Here is a 27,645-nt window from a genome sequence, read left to right as displayed (position 1 = left end):
TTTCAGTCACTGGCACCCCTTGGATGTGGGAACAGGGAAAACCTGGAGAAGTGCTAGCAAAGTCCAAGCCAGCACACCCACCTATGTGCCTGGGGATGGTGAAAAAAGCTGCCAAGGCTCCTTGTGCTCTCTCTAGGCCTGAGCTCATCAAAACTGGCAACGTGAATGAAAAGAGATGTAAGTGACCTGCTCTGCAGCAATCACCTCCCACCCTCCTTGAAACTCACCTTGCACCTCGGAAAGGAAGGTAGGGGTGGGTCACTACACCTCAGCACTTCCAGTCTCAAAGTCCTACAGCCTGTGTTTGCAGGGAAACTTCACATGAGCCTCACAGATCCTCAGTAAGTCCATCAGCAAAGACCCTCTCTTCAAGCGTAACTCCAGGGCTCAATAAAGAGCTCAGCATCCCTTCAGCTATAATTCTTCTATTCTGTGCTCTCTCTTATTCTGTCTACACAAAACTAGGAGTTAGTCACGGTCTCCCTTGAAACAAAACCAAAACCAAACAGACCTGAGTTTTTCACCAGTTGTGAGATTGGGTTTAGAAAACTTTGAATTCTTTCTATCTCACACCAAAGGCGTAGGAAAATGGACAGTGAGCCACTGTCTGTTCATCTATCAGCAAGGGTTTTTGTTGGCTTTTCTTCTTTACAAAGCCATTGTGTCCCTGGATATTCGTACTCCAAATAAATCTGCTATATAAACCACGTGGTAAACCACCCTACACACAAAATACAATCCTTCAGAAAAGCTCATCCTCTTGAGGAATCCATACGACAATTCACATGGTTTGAAATATTGAAAACATCTTTTAATTGTAGAATTCTATACAAACTTGGATAAATACAGAAGTGGTCACGACAAAATGTGTTCTTATTGCCTGAAATTTTTCACAGAAACAGAAACATTGATGGCAAGCTTACTGACATCCAACACGATGAGATATCTTTAAACTTGCAAAATGAATAGACACAACGGCACTCCTAAGTAGTGTGTATGGGTTTGACTGTCCTTGAAGTCCTACCACTTACATACCAACCTTAAGATACAAAGAACCAAGATTAAAATTTTTAATGCACGTCACATAATAATGTAAAATAAAGCGCACACACACATACACACACACACACACAAAGTAAACAAAGTGTCATCCTGAAAAGACACTACTTACCTTTTTCTTTTACCTAGGGCAGACTTATTCTGAGAACAATTTCCCTTATGGTTGTGTTGTGAGTGAGGCACACGTTTTGTTTTCTGCACAGGACATCAATATTCGATGGAGATACGAGAACAAACGGTAACGAACAAAAGGGGAGGAAACGTAATCACAAGTGGAACTCAAACTCCATGCCGGTGTTCTTGCAGCCCTAAGCAAAGCTATACATTAAAATATGCTACAACCGTTGTTCTCAAAGAGTCCTTGGCACTTTTCCTCTGATAATCTTACTTTCAGTATTTTAAAAAGTGAGCAAATTACATTTCCGTGCCTATATCATAAGGCAGAACTATAAACGCAACTACAAGGACAAGTTACCAAAAAAAAATCCTAAGCCAAAGACAACTCCCACCCCCAAACCACCACCCCAGCATTCCAAACACGGGGTGAAACGCCATCATCCTTCTTCTTCATCACTGTCTTTCATCGTAATGCCCTGAAGTCCTCCTGCGTCTGTGACTGAGACGGTGGCTTCCTCCACGGTCAGACGGCTGTGGACGGTGTCATAGGTTTTGCTGTTCAGTGTTCCTTCCATCACACCTTGCAATCTGAAGTCTCGGTAGGTTTTCTGCAGCAGAAATAAAACATCCTGAATTGGATGAGCCACCTTCTACTGCACACTGGTCATTTTGCGCATGCCAACAGAGTTATGTCATCCCTCCTACATTATGGATCTATCATCCAGAATGTGCTGGAGATGTGTGTTGTTTTAGCTTCTGCACTGTGTGAGGCTTCTATAAGCTTAACTGAAAAAAAACTGTAGAATCATCGAATGGTTTGGGTTGGAAGGAACCTTTAAGATGATCTAGCTCCACCTTGCTGCTAGAGGCAGGGGCACCTTCCTCTAAACCAGGTTTTATATTAGTTTGAACCCTGTGAAAAGGATAGACTCAAAGTGACTTATTTAACTTGAAAACGCAGCAGTCAGCAACAGTGATTCTGGATCCACAGAAAACAATTCCAGCTACAATAAATCATCAATGTTTTTCAAAGAACACTGCTATTGGACAAGCTTACACAGACACGATGCTAAATAGATTTGCTTGAGTGCTCAAGCCCATGGTCATGAATATAGAAATGTTGTCTTTTTTTTTTTTTAATTCCTGAAAATTGTTAATCATCTTCTGTCCCTCGGGCACTACTTTGGAAAACAAGAACCTTGCTTGGGCATCAGTTTCTGCCTACATACACCAGGCCCTCATGGATCCTTTCTGCGTATTTGTCTAGCCGCGGTGCTGCCTTTGCTAATGACAGCAGCAGAAATACTGACAGCGGGTCAGATCGTAACATTTGGCAGACATGACTTTGCAAAAAAACATTTCAGGGTAAGCAAGACCACTGAATTTTATACTATGGTTCTATAACCATATGTAGACCTATCAGTAACTTCCTTTTGTCTAATTTATTCAGTGAGAAGCCAACCAAGAAGCTTTCTCACTGCATACTGCAATGTGAACCTGTCTACAGGTGGTTCTGTCATCTCACAGTAAACGTAGAAGTCCAAATTTCTTCAGACTATAATTTTATTTGCATTTATCTCTACATTTATGCAACAAAGGTAGAGGAATAAATTAAATCTTAGATTATAACCTATATCTAAGATCAGTATTGTGTTTGTAATAACCTTTCCCAAGTTACCCTACAAAGTTTAAGAGGGATAAGCACTTTCTTTACACTGTGAGTTCTCAGTGTGTATGGAAGAGAATACAGGGAAAAGAAAATGGAAAATAATTAAGAGCTATCAGGCCCATTCCTCTTCAGGAAGAGACTGTGCACAACTCCTAGAAAAAAAAAAGAAAGGAGAGAAGAGTTGATCTTGTTTCACTCCATACTTCAAAGAACTGCAAAAGACACCTCTCAAAATGGGTAACGTTCAGCTGGGAGAGTTTTTTTCCTGCCGCTATATCTATGATGATTATTTAAACCTTGTCTGAATCACTGAAACTGAGATTTATTTGACTTTGCCGGGTCAGCTTCAGAGTCAATGGATGCAGCTTATGTTTTGCTCACACACTTCTGTGAGTACTCTGCCTGGTCTTTTTCAAGTGCCACCATTGCAGTCCCTTTTTATAACACCGAACATTCAATTTCCTTTTATGCTGTTAACAGGTCCTACAACAATTTCTTTCTGTTTTACATTGTATTCCTCCATTCTCAGTCCAGCACTCTTGGGTTCAGTCATTGCTCTTCTCTTGACATACTTTTGCAGGATAATAATGTTCACTTCCAAGTTTAATTTTTCATTTCTCCCCAACTTTCCTCTTGGTCCTTGACCTTTCTGTAGTCATGCCCTTCTGCATGTGTCTCAGACACCTAAAGATGCCTTTATGCAGCATCCCTCCATCTTGGATCTAATGAGAATGAGCAGTTTTCCTCTGGCCATTCTTAACGATGCCACCACCTTTGCTATGTCCAAACACGGAACAATCATCCACTGTTTCTTGACTTTTGAGAATGACTTTCTATCCTTTATTTTATTTTATTTTATTTTATTTTATTTTATTTTATTTTATTTTATTTTATTTTATTTTATTTTATTTTATTTTATTTTATTTTATTTTATTTTATTTTATTTTATTTTATTTTATTTATTTTTTTTAATTTAATTTAAATATTTTCAAGAGCTGCTGAGACAATACAGACTACCAGTTTTGCCAAAGGCAAACGGAGAAATGCCTCCATTCACTCCCTGGTTTGGAAGAATGCTGCCTGTCCTGATTGAGGCTGCTCCACTGAAAGCTTGTTATCACACACTGCTTGCTTCCCAGTGGCCTCTGCACAGGGTTAGTTCTTCCAGTTCTGCCACCTTCCACAGGCAGTCAAGGCTTTCTAGCTGCCAGTGCACTGACCAGAACAATGTCTACAAATAACATCACCTTCTTCAACATGCTGTATCTGCAGATAGTGCTATGGAATAACACGCATGGAACATAGTAAACATGCATTCAGGCACAGAAAGGCTACTGCTGTAGCCAGTGTGATCCCATTGCCACTGGAAGCATGCTTCTTGTGAACAAAGCTAGCCTGTGTGCCAGGCTGCAGAACCAAGGTCAGCTGCCTGTGCTGGTCATTCATCTCTGCTTTACAATTAATGATCAGTTTGAAAAGAGTATTTTCGTTTAAAATCTCAGGTTATATTTTACTGCTGTGCTTGAAACTGCCCATCTCACTGGGCACAGCTTAGATCCTGAAACACTTTTATCCTTGTTTCCTGCTACTTGAGAAGAGCTTTATAGCTTTCATAAGAGCCATTAATTTCAGCCACAAACAGCAAACTGCTTTTGCCATTTTGGCATGCAATAAAACGAAGAGCCAAATCCTGTTGCCAGGGATATTGGTTGAAGTCAGAAACAGCAAAGCTGAGCTTGGGTGGCCCAGGGAGGCATATTTTTATTATGACTCTCTTTTCCTCTTCTCCTTTTTCTTCATCACCATCATATTCTCCTCCTCCTTCTTTATAACCAGTGAATCCTTTAAGTGCCTACACATCAAAATTCTTCCGACTTAACAGTTTTGCATAAATTTCACTGGAGATTCCTTTGGAGAAATGGAGGTTGTTACTGACAGCAGGTGCTTCTTATTGCACATTCACACACAGAACATTGTTCAGAGTTAAAGAAGACAGAACTTAAAGGAAAACGTTCTGAAATGTTTTTCTGTCTCTTTCCTAAGGGTATTAATTAATAATTTAAAAAGTGAGTTACAAAGGAACTGTCTGTTATGGTAAGGTAGGACATAATTGCCCACTGCAAGCTCTTCTGCACTTCACCCGGAAGAACTTTACACTGGCTGGTGTAAATGACAGGATTGGACTGGAGGAACTGGTATTTCAACTGACACTGATGCCAGAGCATGAAAGATTAGAAAATGGCATCTCATGTATTGAATATTGTTTTTCATTTGAACGTAGTAATCACGTGCGCATGAGGAAAAGAAGGGTTACTTTCTCAGAGAGTGGGGAAAAATGGAAAAAAACAGTTTGTTGTGGTTATTACAGTAAAATAACAACAACAACAACAAAAATCAGTGCAAGCAATGATTTATTCAGAATTCTGGCTAGTACTATTGTACAGCCTGCAGTAACCTATAAGCATTCACTGGGATTGTCACTGAGGCCAGAATGGTTGGAAATTATTAGCACACATAAAATTAACGTTAGAAGTTCTAATAAACTGTTTTTCTTCTCAAATTTTTATCAACTGTGGGGGAAAAAATGGCAAAACTACAAAAATTGATGGCTCTATTTCACAGTTTTCAACTTTTTGGGCGACCCATATATCCCAGCTACTGCGTCCTCATTACACTCGGTGTAACTCAAATACAGTTTATTTACCTTAACGATCTTGATGAGAGTCTTCAGCTGGTAGATGTGAAGCTGAAGGTCTAATCTATCAGCCAACCACATGCTTATGACCTTCATGGAGCCACTATACCATTGCTGAAAAAGAGGATTAAAAAAAACCAAACAAACAAACACCAAACAAGCTTGAATTATTCATTTAACAGATTTGGTAATGAGAGGTAATGAAACACTTTGAAATTACCACAGATCAGCACTTGAAGTCAACAATCATATAATTTCCTATTAAGAGAACTGCACGGGTCAGTAGGAAATCAAATAACTTGACCTGGACTGTTCTTTGCATGAATTAGCAACTGCTATTTTATTTTTTAGCTATAATATTTTCCAGCCAAATATCTGTCAGTGAGAATGGACATTAAGTAAATGCTTGTATGAGCTAAACAGCAAGGGAAAAACCAGGCAGGGTGACATCCTGAGAGAGATTTTGCTACACTTGGATTTTCTGATACAAGCCAGAAAACAGCATCAAGCAGAATGACAACTCTGCCTGATTTCCTTAACATCTTTTTATTATGGAACGTATTCAGAGATATGGGGAGCTGCATTTATGTGTGGTCAAAACAACCCCTCACTCCGCTTAAGATCAACATGTTCTGGTTTTGTCTTATGTTAATTACCGATTATAAATGCAGCCTACCTTATTTCCTTTTCATATCGTAGGCATGGGCATGTTTTCACTCAAAGCTCCACAAATGGCTGTGGCAAGAATGAGCTCTCTGCTGCTGGTGTCTACGTTACCGCAAAAAAATGCTCAGATCTAAACAGCTACTATAGAAGTTCTTCCCTATTAACTGGATTAAAAGAGATTTTACTAAACATAGTTGCAGCCATTTGCCTCCCCCTCCTGTAAAATACCAACCAGACGTCATTTAGTCAAACTGTAAAAAGGAAGGGATTTTTTTTCCTCATTTTAGCAGGGAGAGATTAGAAGAGTTTGTGTCGTAGCTCTGTTTCTACTCACATTCCCCACAGGGAAGAGGCTTTATGTCCTTTTCTAATGTGATTTGCCGTGTCTTTAGAAGAAGCATAGTTACGCAAAAAAGAGGAAATCTGGCATTTTAAAAGAGAGCCTTTTTACAAGGTATGCCTGCAAAATAATTCAGAAGTTGGCTCTTACGTGTCTCGTTAACCATTTCTACGCTCACAAATAAAATAAAGTACATACGGAAAGCAGGGAGGACAAATCACTTGTATGGGATGTAACAGCAAATAAAACTAGAATTCCTTCATCAGAAGGGAAGCTGCCTGGGAAGAGTTTTAAATACCACAAGTACACATAAATACTTCTTCTTTACTGGAAACAGTAAGTCTCATTTCATTGCAGTTGTCAGTTTTAAGGTAAGTTTGAAATAAGGAAGATTTTCACGTAATAATGACTTCTATTTAATGTATGTGTTATACAGTTATATATATGTGTACATACATATATAGTTATATAGCATAGCATTCAAATACTTTTTAATTATAAACCAATCAAAATAAATTATGTTTTCTCCAATTCATTTATTGTTTCATGCCGTAAGGTGAGCAAACACGCCATACACACCTTATAGCAGCAGACAGCACATGTCATCAAAGTGATATATTTTACTGAGCAAAATATGGGGCTGATAGGTACCATATTGTTTTTTAATCCCTGATTGGCATCCTGATACAATTTGCATCATTTCACGTGTTACACGCATGCTTGTTTTGCTTTCCTTCAGATGTACCTGCAAAACACTTTTAACGTGTCAGAGTAGTTAGGAAGTGGCAGCTCTGAGATGACAGGTGCTGTGTGCATACAGATGTCTGGAAAACAACATCCAGTTGAGCTGATTCACTCCATGAACTCTATTGATCTAATCAACATGAAAATTTGTACACCAAGCATTCCACCTTTGTCTGCAGAAAGCTGAGCCCAACTATTATATTATCACTCAGACTCTACAGTTGTTGATAATAATCAATGCGGAGAGGATGATTTTAGCAGTGGAGTTTTCTCAGCAATGATATTCTTCTATAAAATAAAATAAAATAAGAAATCCAGTAACAGCTACATTGTGTTTGTTTTGCAACAAACAAGTGGTGAAAAGCAGAAGAGATGGAAGTTGTTCATACAATCAAACTCCAGGCAGGGCTGAAAATCCCATCACCGGTTGCCCATACTGATGATCACTGAGCACAGACCCAGGCCCTGTTTCCTGGCTAAACGTGTTTTAAAGCCCAGCCAGATAACTTAATTAAGATGGATGCAGTTCAATTTAGACTCTCCATATGTACCTGTGATATACTTCCTTGCGCAGAAAAGAAAGCTAAGAAATTGGAGGGGAGTAATTCTGCTTCTCAAATTTGTGAGTTAGATAACACAGCACGTTTTCCTGACTACTCTTAGTATATTAAACTGAGAGTAAAAATGGTTAATTCAATGATTGTGAAGTGATACTATGGTACTTTGCTCCTCTGAACACACACACTGCACAGAAAAAAATAAGAATTGTTAGAAAAATATACATTCTTATTTTGAAGACTTATTTCAAATAAAAATCCAATGAAGTGTTATTTCTTTGTGTTCTCCTACAGAGAGGTACTTGGGGCCAGAATTGCCGTTCACTACCGGCCTTACATCTCTGAGTGTTGTGCACGCAGGCAGACCGAAGCTGCAGAAGCATACATCTGCTGCTCTTCCATAGGAAAAAGGTAAATATCTCACGGTTACTTCTGCTGGAGTCTGCTAAAACACGCAGCACTGGCGATGCGTCTCAGAGGTGGACTCCAAGGGCACACATTCTGACAACCTTGAGAACGTCTGTGAGGCAAGGGTGCATCCACAGAAGCCTGTTGCAAACCCTCAAGGTTCGGTGATCTGACAATAGACCTTACTGTGCTGTTTTTAAGTAATAAAAAATGAAAAAAAAAATCCTTCTAAATGGCTTTAAGGAAAAATAATAGTTGTTTTTTTTTTTTTTTTTGCTAATAGCGATAGCATCGGAAGGACAAGAGGACCCTGTCAGGGGCCAATGATACAGCATTGGTACTGTATTCTTTGCAAGAGTAAAACAGTGTTTGTTATATAATTTTTTGCACATCGGCACATAACAGCAGCCAACCACTTTAACAAAAATATGTTTGCCTCCCCGTTCCCCTCCTCTTTTTATTCATAGCTCATCCGGCTCCTGTAAGGGCATGCATTACCCTCTTCATTTTCCTGAGATACCTCTTTTGAAGTAAAAAATAAGAGAAAAGGAAAGGCTAGGGTTGACTCTGTGAGACCCCTGTATTTATTCACACTTATTGTGCATGACTGTAGACTGGTAAATCATATTAGCAGCCCGTCTCCCCATCAAGCTGCTACTTGCTTTCCAGCCCTGGGAAGGTTCAACAAATCAACAGGAGCACGGAAAACAGAACATCAGTCTAATCTAGTGTTTAAGGTGAAGTTTTCAAACCCAATCTAAGAAGATCTTTAGAGCAAGCAACAAGCTGAAGGGCTCAGAAGGTGGTATTGACAATGAAAGAGTGCTGAAATATTGAGAAGCGCAGCACTTGTGCATTTTTAATAACAAGAGGGTCAACAAGGACACAGCTCCCTCAGTGCCAATAGTTGCCACACCAGGGCTATAAACGCTCTCAGTTCATCAGATTTCTTAAACAGTTCATCAGCTTTCTTAAACACCCTAAACCCCCTCGGCGGACCTTTAGTCTTAAATTAACAAACCAAAGCAATGAAAGAGGGTGCAGCTTGAATGGCCAGCATTGATCCCCAACGGGGCTCGGCACGGCTACAGGCACTGAAAAACTCTCCCCATTGTGGGGAGGGATTGACAAACCTCCTGGCCTAAATAGTCCAGCTGAGGCAGGCTGGAGGCACGCAGCTGTAAAGGGCTCCCCGCGCCCCGCTCCCGCGCTCACAATGCGCCGGGCAGGAGCTCTTTGTCCGGCCCAGACTCTGCAATTTTCTAACAAGGATTAAAGTTGTTTCTCGGCAGGGCCGGTGAAAGGCGATTTAGCAACATACCGTGCTTTCTTCAGGCGAGTTAAAGACAAGTAGTTACGGAATTTCTTTATACTGTTGACTGGTTGAAACACAAAACAAATATATTAAATATTCACCATCTTTCTGGGTGCCTGAGCTATCATGTTTGCAGAATGCTTCAATTAAATATAACACTTCTCGGCTGAAAGCAAGCACTTCAGATTTATTTTTGAAGTTTGATAAAAAGGTACAGCTGTTTGCCACCTGGAAGGAGGCTCAATACGTACTAACACACAATGCCTCACTCCTCCTAGGCCTGGTATTCCTAGCCATCTGATACACAGGACCCCATAGAGCTTCTCTATCTTTGCTGCTCTTGACAAATGGGAACTGTTGAGACACTTTTTCTGCTGCATATGGCAGGAGAAAAGCTTTTCTAGGAACCACATTCTATCTTCCTTCCAAAGCCTTTACCTCACCCAGTTTGGAATTGAGTCGCTGAGGTGACAATGGGATGTTTTTACTTCCTCTGCTCTACATTTCCACCCAGGAACAACAGAGAAGTATTCTTTTTGAAGAGACTGCACATCAAAGGCAGTACAAGCTACAACATGGAAGATATATTTTAAGCACTCAAAATTTAAGTGCTTAAACTCCTGTGGCCATAGTTCTGTAGTATTTTTATCAACTTTTTAACAGTTTGCAGTAATAGTATATTAAGGAACATTAAAACATGTAAAAATTGTTACTCAGTTTAGGAATGAAGAAGTTATTCCTTTGAAATGCAAACAGCAAAAGTCAGAAACAAGTTCCTAATTTAAGGCTCAAAATGTATGTCCTCTTTGTAAGCTATGAACAATTGCACCGATATCCTTTGTCAGGTGCTAACACTAATGAACAAAACCAGTGTTATTTACAGTGCCTTTGAAAACACTCTGAAGTTTAGAAGTTAGAGCTGTATTTTCAAGTCTATGTATCACCATCACCCACCTGAGTGAGGATTTTCACCTGAACACTGAAGAGTTCACAGAGTGCTCTCCAAAAACTACTGGGGAAGGTTTTCTCAACCTTTGGTCCGCCATGACACATCAGAAGGCGCTCTGCAAAATGGCTGCATCTTTTAAATACATCCAGGAGCGACGAAACAAGAAATAAAGCCAGGAGTAGTAACTAACATTCAAAATACCTTTGAATTTATGCAGAAATTAAAAATATTTAATTGCTAAGTAAGAACAACAACAAAGTAACTTTGCACAAGGTGTTACTGCTGTTCCCTCAGGTTTAAGTAGTCTGTTGATTAAGAAAGCCCCCACAGAGGACTGAAGCAACTAAGGGTACAAAGACAAAATAATAATGATATATTTGCATCTATATCTAAAAACTTGCTTGTACACCCTTCTCACCCCATGGATTCAAATTCCTGGAACAGATGATTTCTGAACTGGTTAAAATAACAACTTTTTTTCTTCTGGAGAGACTAGAACTTGTTGACTTGATGCAATGCCTTTCCCAGCACTCCTTGCTGTATAGTCCTGGGAAGAACAAATTATCTCCCCAGTGACTTCTGTATCCTAGGTTGCACTGGCCGTAAATGTGGCTCAGCCTGTGAGGCACTTTCAGTTGCATTTCCAATGAGGATTACTGTTTCAGTGATCAGGAAACTGAAAGAAGAGAAGATGGGGAAGCCTCAGAGAAGAGAAAGGTCTCAGACTATAGCAAAGCTTTTCTGCTCTTCTATCAGCTCCAGGTGGCTTCATGGGGACAGCCCATGCCCTTCAGCAACAGGTCATCCAGCTCTGTAAGAATGTGACTTCTTGCTATACATACGCTCATAGTGTTACAACATAAAATGCTGAGTTAGGCTTAATTCTGAGCATCCTCATGGCTTATGGCATCATCCCTGAAAAACAAATTAGAAGCTCAGAATTTTGCCTCCTTGGGAGTCCCGTGCAAAGATGGTATTTTTTCTTTCCAGTGTTTCAGCATTATGATGATGAATATGGGGAGAAAGAGCTGACGTTACAACTACGCAGAGCCAGAATTCTATCTCCAGCTTATGAACAATGCTCGAGCACTTTTCACCTACACTTCTTGTACATCCGTCCTATCCATGACAAATTTGTTCTATCATATACAGCACTTTCAGTATTTATAATCAACACAAATACTAAAATTTAAATGTATTCTTTCATCAAATAACAATACATACCCTCTAATTTGCAGGCATCAAATCCGGAAGGTTTCAGGGCTAACCTTCACATTTTCTTGGATGCTCAGAAAGTTCAAGGACAATAATAGTGCTTTTGGGGATCACCATGTCACTACTTCTACTACTTTTGCAAATCCTATTTTTTTTTCTCTAGGAGTATTAATTAAAAAAAAAAAAATAAAAATGAGAAGAATAAAAATGAATCTAAGCATGAGTAGAAAATTCCTGGAGTCAGCCTTGTTGGAACCACAGCATTAGTGAGCTGCACAAACAAATGAAGCCTTCTCCCAACACTAAAAATCAGATGTTTAAAGCCCTAGATCTAAAAAACAGAAATGACTAAATCAATATTAAGTTTAACACAAATAAACTCCATTTATCTACAGTCCCCCATTTCACATCAATTCTTTCTCACATTTCCATTAGGAACCTGTCCAAAAGTTCCCCTATGGCCAGGTCACTCATTTCTGCTGTCATGGTCTCAAGCCTTCTGTTCCCTCACATGCTCCTTCTTTGCACCAAGCCATTAAAGCACGACTCTTCCTCCCCACCACTGTATTAAGGTTCTAATACTAAGTTGCACTTAACAAGCCATCTTCCTGAAAGTGTCTCAAGCTACAAAAGCTTCCACGTTTTGCTTCCACCTACAGGCCTTAAATATTAAGTTAAACTTTGAACATCCAATTTTGGGATATGCAAAAGTGTTCACAGCCTAAAATTCCAGCTACATGCAATAGGAAAGGAGAAGTGAGAAAGATTCTGCATACTGTAATCTGTTTCAAAGCATGTCTTGTGATACATGGATCAGGACTGAGATTTCCTTAGTTTGCTTATTCCTCTCCTCTCCTCTCCTCTCCTCTCCTCTCCTCTCCTCTCCTCTCCTCTCCTCTCCTCTCCTCTCCTCTCCTCTCCTCTCCTCTCCTCTCCTCTCCTCTCCTCTCCTCTCCTCTCCTCTCCTCTCCTCTCCTCTCCTCTCCTCTCCTCTCCTCTCCTCTCCTCTCCTCTCCTCTCCTCTCTTCTTCTCTCCACCCCTTCCCTCCCTCTTATTTTTCTGAAATAGCAAAACATTTCTGATGCACAAAGAGTGTATCTTTCAGGAGGAAAGTCATTTTTCCCTGTTTTAAAAAAGGCTTATAATTAGAAGCTGACTAGTTGCTATGGAATTGCTGCCAATTCACAAATAAATATACATGTTTATTACAAAATATACAGTCCTCAACTCTCCATACACTGCAGACAATATTTATTCTACTTCATAATGCTGCTGACCTTTGTGTTTTTTTCTGGCTTCTTCACATATGGTGGATGCTCAGGGAATCTGGAAATCTGCAAAATTAGACATACAGAACTCCCTTCCTTATCTGGACATATGTAATGTCACTGTTCTGATTTTAAACACCAGGCACCAACATAATGCTCGTGACCACAAGAGACTAACAGAACAAACAGTTTGCCCACTCCGCTCTGGATATGCAGTCTATCTGTGAACAGTACTTCCATAGGTTATTCTGGTGCTAAAACTCTCTGGAGCAAACACTGTTAGTCTCTCTGCACTGTGTTGTGTTGCACTTTGGGTGTATCTGCAAACATCCTCCAAGGCACAGGATGGGGAACATCACTTGAATGACCTTGAAAGGAAAGCCAGCTTGGATCCTCAAAATAAACGAACATAGTGTGAAATGACCAAGTTTTTTATCATTACAGCACCAGTCTCTTGCTACACAAGCTCTAGTCTTACAAACCCTTTGAATGCAGCACCTACAGAAACACTGCTAAATGCGTGAGTAGCATTACCAAGGCTGAAGGTCCCTGTTCAGTCCTCCTGTAAGGCAGGTCACTGAGGCCCCATGCCTGCTTTTGCCTGGCCATTCTGAGCTCCTGGGGGAGTCCCTGAAGCAAGGCCTCTGTGCCAAGCACCAAATGCCAGGTGGATCAACTGTGGGCCACACTCTGTGATACAGGTTTTGGACACCCTTCATGCTAGTAGCTCTTTCCCCGATGTCTTCCATATAAACTCCTGCTCCAGGTTAAATACAGGTTAAGTACATGTTTTAATTAGAGTCTTTAACATGTTTATGTGAATATCCACATGCAGCTTATTCCCCCCTGGCCCAGCAACCTTGGCTCATCACTCACTTACCCCACACAACACTGCAGCAGCTCACAACGGGGCTGGCTGCACCTGTGAGGCAAACATAGAGATGCAGTGTGATGCAGCCACCACTCGGCTGGGCACAAGGCCTGGGAGCACATGGGGCAGTGCCCACATGGAGTGCAGCCTCAGCCTGCTCCTTCCTCTGCCTTCTCTTCCACAGTGTCCTTGGATTGAACAGGTGCCTGGGTTGCTTTCAATCTCTGACCCTATTGCACATGCACACTTTTTCAGCCATGCAGATTTTACAGTGGGGTTGCTATTTTTTGTTTTTTTCTTTTAAGCTGATTTTTCTACTCATTACTTGCAGAGCTTGTGTTGAATGCTGTGAATGCTTTTGGTACAGCGTAGTTCGTAGGACAGCCAACACTGTGTAAAGTAAGGAAAGGTGACAACACACTTAAAAATATTTAAAGGACATGATCTCTGTACAGGTCAAAACTTCTGCACGTGTACATCAGTGCATAAGCTTCAGCACCCCTCGACAAAGCAAGCTATGGAACTCCTTCCACTCATGGCTTACAAACTTTGTCAGCAGATTCAGAGCACTATGCAGCAGCCTCATCTGGTGTTGGTTTTATTTGCAACACAGCAACCTCTTTCTGTTACTTCCCGCCCATTTTAATAAAACAAGATTATCCTCATACTTCCTAATGCCATCTTTCTTGTCCTAAGGTCAGCAATGAGGCTGTGTGTCTATTTGTGAACACTTCCATGGTGTTTTACTTGATGTTGCTTTTTAAACTAAGCTTAACCCAAATGAAACACAAGTAAAAATATCAGACCCGCAAGCAGGGTTTCAGAAACCACATGGTTCTCCCGCTGTTTGGATGTGTGTGAATTACAGTACATCAAGAAATCAATATTCCCTAGATGGTGCTTGTGCCTGGCACTTCATGGTGAACAAACATTAGATAAGACAATATAAATGGTACAATCCTTATTGATTTCTCTTGACTGCGTAGAATGTGAAAGCTACAGCCACAGTTAACACTTACTGACAGACTCATCTAAAGTTTCAGTGCTGTTTTATATTTTTATAGTTGGCCATGCTCAATTGATTCCATTAAGTTGCCAGACACATTTCAAGCCGTTGAGATAAGAGAAAAAAAAATGCAGTGCCTGGAATGAGATGCTGCTACTTTGTGCCTAGCAGGATAAAAAGGTTAAAGGACTAAATTGTGCCTGGATGTTGGAAGGAGTTCTCTTTTATTTGATAGAATTTGTTATTGTTTTTAGTGAATGGATACTGTGAGTGATGGATAGATGCATTTAACTACATTAAATAAATGACTGAACAGTATAGACTCAGAACGTCTATGGGGAAACTGTACTGCAGGCTCCCAGTGTTATAAGCCCCTCCCCCCAAAACGAGCGAAAAACCTGGCGGTTCCACCTCCCTCTATGACAAAATCCCCTCAGGAAAAAAAACCAAAACAATAATGGATTGACTTTAAAATCTTGAATTTGGGAATTCTTCTCTTCCTGTCTTTCGGCTTTGAATCAGGATCCGCATTTTATATTGCCTTTGTACAGCCATTTATGTTTTGTTCTTTCTGCAAATAAGAAGTGACCTTCTCATAAAATTCTGGGAAATCAGAGGGCAGGACTGAATTATCAGGATATTGGATTCAGCGTCCTGAAAAATAGTTATTTCTTTCCCTTTTATACTCCAAAAGCAAAAGCTCTTCTGGTAAGATATCAGAATATCTATTTCATAGATTCTTACTCTCCCGCTGGGAAGATTTAAATAATATGATTATATTAGCGTGAAAAGGGCGGCAGACATCAATTCCATGAATACCCAATGTAGACTGAGCTATGGGGTACACAGTGTCCTAGAGAAAAGCATTTGGCTGTCTTTTGAACTGTTGGATGGGTAACAAGATGAAAATTCAGAAATTAAAAGCAGAATCAAAAGTGAAGAAGCGGGGAAATGAATCCAATCAGAAGCATCACAAATGCAGCCATCGTGTTAAAGTTTCCTCCAGAGAAAACACTCTCGGCTACGCTGTGAAACAGTTTACAAAGTGCTGAATATTCTGATCGTGAAGCAGCAAACTCTGAAGCACATGCTTTGCCTTAAGTGTGTTGTGGTCCTATTGAGCTCAACAGTACTGAGCTTGGCTGGGTTGATAGCAGCATAATCAGCACCCTCCAAGGGCGGGCACTTCTTTTCTCAGCGTATTGCAGAAAAAAATAATCAAAGAAAACTTCTATAATACATGAGATCAGATGGGAATTCTATTTTCTCAGCTTTCAAGTGAACCATTCTTCGTTTATAGAGATTTCTACATTAGGAAAACAACAACAGACGGATATACTTGAAATCACCAGGAATGATTTAGTGAACTTTAAGCAGGCTTTGAAAGCAAATTTGCAGGATGTTACTTGTGTCTTGCAGAACAATTTCAGATATTTGAGCACTTTAATATAACACTTTCCAGTCCACGCTTGGTGACGCTGCCTACAGTTTTCCCTAAAATTCTTTTACTGAAAAAGACACGACAAACTGTTTTAAAACGACCAGAATTTCCCTCAGCCAAGTGAAAGCTGCAGAGTGGTTCTCATATCAAGAGCTTTCTATTTTCCCTATAAAATATTAGACATAATTAAAGGTGAGTTAAGACTTTGGTGAAAATCTAAAGACCATCGGAAAATCTGAGCACTGCTCAGCTTTTCAATTGCTTTTCTACTTCTCAGTTCTTTTAAATGGTTTTCTATGGCAGGAACATTTTTCTTAATTAGTCACAGCTAATTAGTGTTCTGGCATAGACAAGTAATCAGAAATGTCAGAGCTGCAAGGCTACATCTCCCTAATCCTTTGATAATAATTTAGCCTCCTGGGAGGGCCTCAAGCTGCGGTAAGTAGTGGCTGACAATAAGGCAAAATTAGGTGGGCAGCAGACCATTAGGATAGAAAAATAAAAAGCACTACCAAATCCTGCTGAGCACCATCAGGCAACTAACTACACTGCCAGATGAGGTGCCTGTTTAAGCCTGTGTTGTTAATTAGCTGATTCTACCAGACCTGCCACATATGTCCAGGTGCATCATGCAAAGATGTGTATTCCTGGGTTTGAGCCAAAGGACAATTTTGCACTGTGATCAAATTTCAAGAATCCGAGAAAGAAGGCCACATATTTCTTGAAGATTATTCTGACTTATCAAAGAAATGAGAAGATCAACAAGCTACAATCCATTTTTTGTTGAGTCTCTTAAATAATTAGGCACGGTCCTCTCATGTTTCTCAGTTTAATACAAACGCAGCTTTTGATTCAAACGTGGCCTTCAACCAGTTCCACCTAGTCTTAACTTGCCCAAGTTGCCTTGGCATAGAACCTAGATCAAAAAGTAGAGCTTTTGTCAAATTATACACTTGCAAATAATTACATAACAATGTAAGGTAAGATGACTTATTAAAATTAACGTGACAGGAAGCAATTTGAGAATGGGAAAAAACTCACAGTTGAAGTTTTTCTGATAAAACACTGTTGAATACTGAATACCGCACTCACATTGCCTTTGAGGTAGCCATGAGCAGCACAAATTATTGGTAGTACAGAAAGCTCTCGTGTAAAATGCATTTCTCTTAGCTGTGCACCACCAGCCCAAGGTTAACTCGTATGCCAGGCAGAAGCAATTGCACATTTTCCAAATGGTTTTTGTAAAAGGTAGGAAAACACACAAATGATGCAGTTGAGTGCAGCATTTGCTAAAAATATACTAGCAGATATGATGGCAAACAAGTTAATCTGATGAGTACTTTATATCTTGTAGGCAGAGAACGAAGCAAGTAACACAGTAATCTTTGAGAGTAATTCCTACCTCAAATAACCTCAAGTACCTCACTGAATTTACATCAACCATCCCTTCCTACTGACAGAAAAGGAAAGTAGTGGTTGTGATAAGGAAAACACTACTAACATTTAGTTCACATTGCTGATGATGTACAAGCTTCTTTATAAAAATATATAAATATCTCACTTTGCATCTGATCTTTTAAAATGCAAAAGCCAAAAGCAGCTATGGAAATCTGGAGTACCTAAGCATTTATACTGTTCATAAAGACATTTGGTCTCTGCACTCCAAAGCAAGTTGTGTAAGACCCTCACCACCAACATTCACGCACTTGCTGTGTGAGGCCACAGACCTGAGGACAGGCACAGATGAGAGCAGCCCCTGTGAGGCCAACAGAACTGTTCAGTCACACCACGCCAAACACCCACAAGAGACAGGGATCAGGGACGAAGTCAACATTGCTAACAGGTGCCATCATTGACAAGCCAATCAGAAGGCTTGCTTGACAGTTTTGACCTCTGCAGGGTCAGCTGGGATTGTTAAGTCAGGAGAAGAAGAGGCTCAGGAGAGACCTTGTACCTCTCTATGACTACCTGTAAGGAGGCTGTGGTGAGGCAGGGGTCAGCCTCTTCTCCTGCATAACTAGTGACAGGACTAGAGAGAATGACCTCAAGTTGTGCCAGGGGAGATGCAGGTTGGATATCTGGAAAAAAATAATCTCTGAAAGGATGGTCAGGCACAGTAATGGGCTGCCCAGGGAGGCGGTGGAGTCACTGTCCCTGGAGGTATTCAAGAATAGTTGAGATATTGCACTGAGGGAGATGGTTTAGTGGGAAATATTGGTGATGGTTGGACTGGATGATCTTGGAGGTCTTTTCACACCTTGATGATTCAGTGATTACTAGATTATTGGCACACTGACTACTTCATTGTATTTGTGATAAGCTTGCATCAGTGTAAAAACTTTCAAGTTGTATCTGTGGTTGAACACTGATGGGTTAAAATTGTTCTTTTGAATAATTCTTTATTTCTTCAAGTAGCCATCGATTATTGGATAGAAGTATCATCAAATATATAGTCAATAAAATTAGAATTGTACATCTGTTAATACTGTTACGTTTTTCATGACAGACTCAACACAAACGTGGTCTACAAAATAAAGTTCTTAAAGGCAAATAAAACTATTTTGAAGGGAAATTATTTGAAAAGATTTTTTCTGTGTGTGTGTTCACACAATCCTAGTCATACTTCAGGTGCAAAAAAGGAGAAGAAAGTGAGAATCTACCCGAGTAACACTTAATAACTTTACATTCCTACAGAAAGCACTCCATCAGTGTTTTATGCAGTGTTCTATACAGCGCTACTTTTATAAGCTGAAGCTTGTTTGACAAATTAAAATGTGTTTTTAACTTATAAATCTAATGTCATTTAAAATGCTCAAAAACATGAATTAGTCCCATTTGAATAATTCAAGTAGAAACATGAATCTAAGTACAGGCAGTGACAATAACCTGACATATTTATGGATGCAGTCTTGCTTGTATTGCAGCCAATAGCAAAACTTCCTCCAATTTTGACAGTGCTGAACCAGACTCCATGTGAATTTTACAGATAGATATTTTTTACATTAGAGCACTGCCCTGTGACTGGCAGCACAAATGTTCTTACATCATTGAGGAGGTAGATCACCTTTGTAAATATGAGGGGGCTCATTTAAAGTAGTCTCATTTTAGATTTATCGTAGGTTTATGTAATTCTCATTAAATATTTCATGTTCTTATTCACTAAATATTACTCTAACAGCTTTTTCTGAAAATAATTTATGAACCAGTATTTGAAAAATGTTAAAAGTATAACTCTGTTTCTAAAATATTTTATTACAAATTGTTTTAAAAATGATGTATTGGTTTAAATTATTAGGCTTAAAAAAGTTTCAGTAGCTGATGCATTTAACCTTTATTAAAAGTCTAAATCATTAAATAAACACAAGAGTCCCCTTATGATTTAGTTGCCATGCACTGATTCTGCCTGGGTCACTGCATTAATGTTAGAAAATTTTTGCTTTGAGTGTTTTAGACACACAAACTTGCTCCAATGTAAGTTCAATGTTTTGGATTGCTTCAGTGGCATACGAGATTGGGAGAACTCATATAGATCAATTAAGCCTTCAGGAATCACAGAATCATAGAATTGCTCAGGTTGGAAAAGACCTTAAAGATCATCAAGCCTGACCGCAGCCTAACCATAATACCCTAACTCTAACAACCCTCTGCTAAATCATGCCATGAACATGGAGGAGAAATTTAAGCCAGAGACACTCTAGATCATCCAGGTACAACATATTACAAAACCTTGCCAGCACTCTTTAAGTTCTGCTGTGTCAAAAAGAAACAACCAAGAAAAATAAAATAAAATAAAAAAAAAAAAAAAATGCACAAATGCTACAGGTGATATGAAATACATGTCGTAAATTCCTGAGATGGGAAGGAATTTGGTAGGTAAAGTTCCCAGCTGATACTAGGAAGAGGACCACTATGAAATGCACAAAGTCCTAAGCATCCTTGATGAACCAACCAAGCAAATAACTCTTAGTGACTCTAAATCTGGTGACTAAATATGAGAAGCAGAGGGTGGCACGCAGACCCCTGACTGGTGCTACCAGTAGAACCAAGCCATATTGTCCCTGCTGTCTATACCCCTTCCAGAGAAAGCAAGTAATGAAATGCACCCAGAAGCCAAGTAGTTCAAGGGAAAGGGAAAAAAAACAACCAAACACCTTTGTTCTGCTGCATGATCAACAAAAGCACTGAAGAACAGAACTTAAATGGCTTAAAACTGTGCAGAGAAAGTCCACAGCCCAGTCTTTTTTGTAAGTTTCCAGAAAACAATAAAGATCATTTCTCTCACAGGTAAAGACTCACCTCACAAGTTAAATTGTATTCTGATTTTTTGTATTTGTATAGCTGGGTGATGCTTTTCCAGGCAACAGCTATTAAAAACTACAGAACTTTAGCTTTCTTTCTAGTTTGAGACTTCCCAGATGGTGAGCCCTAAGATATTTGTGACCCATTTGCAGACATTCCTACTTGTATCTATACTGTTCTTAAATTCACATTATCTTATTTGATATGTGTATTACTTCATACAGTAGATATCCCATTTTCTTGGTCACTATAAGAGTTGCTAGCACATAGCAGTCCTAGATCATGTTAATTAAATCCATGAATTAACAGCTTATAAGCGTACATGTTTTGATTAAAATAGTGTGTGAGCTCTGATCTCATTGCACGTATAACAGTCTTTTTTTTTTTTTTTGCTATTGTGGATTAGATTTTTCAGTGGATGAAGCACAGAAATTCACTTTTCCTATTTTTCTAGGCTGATTTATTTTATAATATTGTATATTTTAAAGGGAAGGCAGCAGTGATGTATGTAGGTTGCTCTGAAAGTAATGCCTCCTATTTATTTCCATGGAAAGACAACAGATCTACAAAGCACAATAACAATACTTGATGTAGCACATTCTCAGCTACAGAACACTGCTTTTCAACATAGCCACCATCAGTAGCCATGCATTTACTCCAGCAATGACGGAAGCCTGCATGTAGCGCTCATAAAATTCTGCACCAGTGTAGGTGATCCACTGTTTCACAGCTGCTATGATAGCATTCTTGCTAGGAAACTCAGAACTAATCTCAAGAAAGGTGAGTTAACAGTTTACATAGCCATCTGCATTTGTTTTACATTTTTACATGTTATGAGCTTACATTTTCGTTAGTGCATCTATCTGATTCTGTCCCATTGACTATATCTGCCAGCGTGCTCGTATGTAAAAATACGAAACTGACAAACTGAAGAAAAATATACAGATAAATATTTGATACACATAATACTCATCATACTTCAAGAACTATGTAGTCTCCTCTCTAATGATTGGCCATGACAGCATATGATGCATACTAGTGAATAACAGGGATAAGAATGGTTTTGTCTTTCAAAATCTAGTTCTCCATCATGGCTTGCATATACACAGAAATGAGCATTGAAAAGCTTGACTGCTGAAGTAACACATGGGAGAGAGGTCCTCAGCCCATGTGAACCCCAACAGTACTTTGGGTTACCACATGTTGGCCTAACCCAACTACATGCTAAGAGCTATATGGATAATGTAACAGTATGGATGATCACTTGCTAGTTCTCAGGGCTCTGCTCTGGCTCTGTTTGGTTTATACTGTGGACACTGCCTGTGGCTTGGTCCAATTCCATTATGTCAACAAAGTCAATGTGGTCGCTCTAGTAAGTGTTAGACTTGGCCTTAGGCACATAATTTTATTAACAACCAGAAAATTACAACATAAGCAAAAATAACCCCAAAGAAAAACAAAAAATAGAAACTTGAAAATGAAACATATGCTTGCAGATTCAGTGCAAAAGCAAACTGAAGCAGAAGTTGCTAATATGGTTTTAGTACTTTGTGAAGGTGCCAGCTGGATGGATGATAATTTTTCTACCCCTGCAGGGCATCAAAGCTTTTATAAAATCATTCTTTTCACACATATTAGCACTTAGCTTATTAAAACAGATGATACTTTTTTCTTTTTTTTTTTCCCCTAAAGCTGACTGGAAGTGTCTGGAAATATAAAATCTGAGAGATAAATCTCATTTTGACCACCCAGTCTAACAAACAACAAACACTGACATGACATACCATGGCTGAGAGTCTATGTTATGGGACCTTCTGTGACTGCCACAACTGTAGTGTCACAGTAAAGGCTGTGAATTGCTGTTATGAAAACATTTGCTGTAACTTGCATAATTAAATGAAACTGCCATCAAAGCTTTCTAAAATACTTAGGAAATGACACACAAATAAATACATTTCAAAGTGTGCATTATGTTCCAGAATTTGTTTTGCAATGGATTGCACTGCACAGTGTCAAAGATGACACTGCTTGATTTCCTACATGATAATATCGTTGTCAAGTAAATTGATACAAGTTTATAATAAAATAACTTTTAATTAAATGATATTTAAAATGTATAGTGCTTTGAGTTTATTAAAAAGAAGTAGATACAATTTCAGCCGCCTAAAAATTACGCTTCAGGCAAGTCAGAAGAGACACCAGACATAAATTAGTGCTCATTAGCAGAAACGTGTCCAAGAGTGTTGCAAGTGGCCTCATAGGAGAGCCTTGAAGAAAGAAAATTTTGGTAGAGTAAGCGATGGTTCCTAATGAAAAAGGGACACATCAGTGCTGAGGGATGGCTAGAGGGAAGATGCAGAAGCCACTACAGGAACGAAGATGCAGAAGCCACTACAGGAACTGATTCTGTGCAAAAATACAGGCCGCCACGTGTGAGCCTCAAAGATGAAGAAGAGAATTATGTTCAACTTGCAGAAGCAGGATCAAGACAATTTGACAATTAAGTGAATGGTCAACTTAAAGTTCTTGCAAGTCCTAAAGTAAAAACAACCGCAAAATTCTAAAAGGTGTTCCACGGAACTCTGTAAAATCCACAGACCATGTAGCATAACTGGCTTCTTTCTGTACATGAACATGCAGAGATATATATTAAAGCTCTTCATTCAGAGAAATTAACCCTGTGATAGAGTCCACAAATCATGCTAAGCATGTTCTCTTCATTAACATGTTCAAAATCAAAAGATCGAATAAAATTGGACTTCTCACACTGGAAAAATGACTACATCAAATAGCAAACTTCTACCATTTTTATTTGTGCCTTCTAGCACTTAAGATTTCCATGCATAAAGTGTTTAAAGAAAGGCTTGAAACCCTTGATAGCTGAAGACAATAAATAAAATAAAAAGCAAAGGAAAAAAAATGATCATCAGGGAAGAATATCTTAATGGCTTGCTGAATATCATAAAAATGCAGCTTGATCCCTCTAGCGTAGTAGTGAGACCAGCACAACTTGTGAGGGTATTTACTTACATCAAATAACTTTTCTATGTACATTTCCTCATTGACCTTTTCTCGCAGTATATCCTGGTTCTGTCGAACAAACATGATGTAGGTATCTGCGAGATCCATCCCTGGTTTCTGTGGAAACATGAAGTAAGGAGACAGAGTTGTGAGGGAGGGAAAATGAAAGACCATGCAACAACTGAGATGTATAAGAAGTCAGCCTTAGTGAAAACTGAGATTATGTTAGAATGCTTCCATAGGTACTGACAGTATTTAGTAAATCTGCTATGAATTCTGAGTTACTTGGCAAGTTCAGAGGGGTTCACTATCTATTACAATTTATGAATGCTTGAAGTCATAAATCTGCTCTGCCATATGTGATCCAAGAAAGTAGTCTTGGTACTTGTAACATCAATGGCAAACTAGGACATTTTCCCCTCTGTCTTTAGCAAGGCTATCACAACTACCCCATCTTCAAGGTCCAGATCCTGCTATCATCACACTCAGAGAAGAGTTAAAAAATGTCAAGCAGTTCCTTTTGCACTCCGTCAGATTTGCTGCCATTTGTTTTCAATATACAGCTGAACTATGTGTTTCAGTTTAGCTTCTATTGATTCTCATTCAAAGTTCAAGCATTTCACTAAAAGCAAATGAGTTAGATGGGCACAAAAATGTTAGGAAGAGAGCAGACCTGTAGCCCTATTTTTCTGCAACAGTTGCATAGGCACAGTCAGCTCAAAGAATGATGAGGAAACAAGCAAGGACTAAAATATTTCCCATCTTGCACCAATCCATGTTCTGCAGGAACACCAGAGTAGGCACAATTTTACTACCACACTCTTAAACTGGTCAAGAAAGGCTGCACATATGTCAGATGATTACTGTAGATGCACTTTCCTTTCCAGCTGGGACTTCTGGACCCCTCTATGTTAATTCACACTGAACCCTCACCCTGACAGCCTGCAACATCCTCTTTCCTGATAGCATAGACAGAGTGGGTCTGAATTCACCTTTCTCTATAGGAGGAACCAAGAACAAACATTAGCACTTTGGAAAGACTTCCATGTCAGCAAGTTTGTAAAAGCATCTGTTGCTACTGCATAATAGCTTTTGTTGTTGCTTGTTTTCTAAGTTCATGGCACACAAACGAAGGCTAAGTTTTATAACAAATGTCTTTACTGTAATCTTTAGCACAATGCAATTTTTAAAGGATTTAGAATGATGGCCTTGTTTAATGATTCTAGCATCTCCGAATCTCACACCCAACAATTTAACATGCTTTGCACATTTATATTGATAATTTCATTGGCAATATAAGCTCATTTAAACATCTATATTAAAAATCTTATCACGTATGCACACCTACTTACATGAAATTCTTAAGAGGAAACTGAGGCAATTTATATTTACGTCTGAATTACAAACGTTGATCCTAAGCACAGAAATAAAAATGTACAATAACAACAGATAAAATAACTCTCTGTTAGAGATAAATGGATTTCATTCACTAAAAAAAAAAGTGCCGCCTTCTTTACAAGTTGACAAAGATGTTTTTAAGTGAAACTAAATCTCAAGTATAGGAGATTTAAAACTGGAAGTTACATACGGTCCCTTAAGAAACTCATTTGTGAAGGTACAGAAGAAAACCAACGAAGTTAAAACCTCTTGTACTTTCTAAAACCTCATATGAAATTTACAGAAATTGGGCCAGTTTTAATTTGGAGAGAAAATGGGAAAACACTCTTAAATTTCAGAGGTGGGTGAAGGAGATAATCTAACAAATGAAAGGTTTAATATGGTTCTTGGTGATACATATTCACATCTAAAATGAATCTTTTACTCAATGCTAAAGCCTGCTGGTTCTCTGGTTTATGCACATTTTTTCCCTTTAGTTCCATTCTTTCAGTTAAATTAAAAAATAAAAGTTTGTCCTGCAGACAGCCAAAGCTTGAAAAATAACGTTTCTCATCAGTGTTATCTCTCCCCTTATTTCTGAGCTGTTTACCTAGTCTTGAAGCTGTGACATATGGGAATTTCACACCTAGTGAATATATTTTCATGTATCTTGTGGCACGGGAGTGTAATCATTAAAAGAATATACACAAGTAAGAGTAACTGCAACAGCTGGTGACATTTACCAATTAGAATTACAGTTCTTTAAAACACTTCATCCTTCTTTAATGTGTGCAGGATAATTATCTCTGAAATCACTGTGGAAAAAAAAAATTAATTTTCCCTTTAAACAGTGTCTGTCTACAGTAGAAATATGTCTGGGTAAGGAAAATTACCAACATTGCGACAGTATGACTTTCTCTTTTAAAACCTTACTAAAATCACTGCAAACTAACCATCTTTGCTTATGGTGTGTGAAACAGAATAAACATAGAATGAGCCAACAGCATATCAAACTGTTTGTTATCTCTCTATACAGCATGCACTGAATTTGTTGTCTCCAAACACATGAAAAAGGAAAAGAAAGCTCTTATAAGCACCAAAGCAGGCGTAGCACCATACATTTATTTTTTTCCACAGGGATTGAGTATTAGAAACAAATCTCTGATTACAGGACCCGATCACTGTTCTATTTTGTTTATTAAGGTTGAGAATAAAAGAAAGAGGCAAACATAAAATACCAATCCTAATAAAAAAGCAATTGGGTCTACCTTAAAATGCAAGCTCATGCAAGCTGAGATATACTTTATGAAACAGTCACAGAGGACATTTAAGTACAAATACCAGACAAACCTCAAGATTCCATTTCTATGCTCAAAACATAAAATTTTATCCCCCTGAATGTCAGGCAGAGCAATTACAGGAACGAATGGGAGAGAGAGATTTTCACAGCTTTAGGAGAAAAACGTAGCCTGGTATATTTATCTGGGTAAGCGTAAAAAGACATTCAGTCTGAAAACTTCCCCAAGGAAAAAAAAAGTGGTGGATTTTTTTTTTTTTTTTTTTTTTTTTTTTTTTTTATGATAGATAAAAAGTTATTGTAGGTTTGTTTTATTCAGAACAAGCAGACAAGATGTTTTGCCTATCTGAAAATGAAAGAGGACCAAACAAAGAGATGAATGGAGAAACCAGAAACACAAAGACATCAAATAAAATACCGGGAAATGAAGAGTTGTAAATAGGGTTACTTTGTCACTGGTTACACAAGTAACTGAATACACTGGCAAGTGAATGAGTTTAAACAAGGGTGTAGGCTTCGGCACATTCTTTTTTAGGGTTAATCACTAGTTAACCTGGTGAGATGAACATGCTGTTTGGGAAAAAAAAAATCCTTCTTAATTATATACTGCAAGTGCTCTTACTTCCTGCTGCTCCACCTAATCCCACAGGTGCGGGTTGTCTCTTCTGCTCTGCACTGGTAGGAGGGCCCAGATCGCCACTCACTTTTTCACAGCAATGAATGTAGATAAAGAAAGAAACAACTTTTCACCATTAAACAGAGAAGTGCTGTCATAACGTCTATTTAAAGTGAGGTAAATTTTAAAATACTTCATTCTTGTTTCAAAGATGATGTAGAAACTCTATTAGGACTGACATGTTCTGGAGCCAAAGGTGATGAGGCACCTAGTGATGAGGCAATGCTGCATGGCCTTGAGTTCCATGCATTTACTTGTTTTGCTGCTGGAAGGTTTGCAACAAGTTGAACACTATCACTAGCACTAGCCTTTCCCTATAGCACAGATACAATTAACTCTGCGCAGCTTTTCACAATGCACCAGCTTGTCATAAATCTCAGTAAAAACCATGTAAGTATCTGCATGGTGTTTATTCTCACTTCGGCATTTGTCCCAGAACATTTCTTAACACCACAGTATTAAGCATACTCAGATTCCTGATATTACTCAGAAAAATGCAGTCTTACGGAGCTGCTGCCGTGCCAAAGCATTCATTTTTCACAGACGAGAGCAGATGCTAAAGGCTAACTACGTAACAACTAACTTCTTCCTATTTTGTACGTGCTCTCCTCTCTGCCCCCTTCCCCTCCCCTGCTGGAGAGAGGCGTTTCAACT

At 38.9% G+C, this 27,645-nt stretch overlaps 1 protein-coding gene across 3 annotated transcripts in view; it reads right to left on the bottom strand.

The window, feature by feature from the left end:
* Positions 1 to 786: 786 nt before the first annotated feature.
* CADPS2 (calcium dependent secretion activator 2) overlaps positions 787 to 27,645 on the bottom strand; it is a 283,917-nt gene continuing 257,058 nt past the window's right edge. For 2 of the 3 annotated variants that reach the window (XM_072335402.1, XM_072335413.1), the window contains 3 exons: positions 23,651 to 23,758; positions 5,550 to 5,654; positions 788 to 1,784 (listed from right to left, as the gene is read on the bottom strand). In XM_072335402.1, the coding sequence (XP_072191503.1) occupies positions 1,614 to 1,784; positions 5,550 to 5,654; positions 23,651 to 23,758 (384 nt within the window). In that variant the 3' untranslated portion in view covers positions 788 to 1,613. Of the gene's footprint in view, positions 1,785 to 5,549; positions 5,655 to 23,650; positions 23,759 to 27,645 lie in introns of all 3 variants that reach the window. The other variant, XM_072335394.1, reaches the window with a different exon arrangement.

The sequence above is a fragment of the Excalfactoria chinensis genome, chromosome 1 (genome assembly GCF_039878825.1).
Source record: "Excalfactoria chinensis isolate bCotChi1 chromosome 1, bCotChi1.hap2, whole genome shotgun sequence".
Classification (NCBI taxonomy): Eukaryota; Metazoa; Chordata; class Aves; order Galliformes; family Phasianidae; genus Excalfactoria; species Excalfactoria chinensis.
This window is presented reverse-complemented; position numbering and strand designations above follow the sequence as displayed.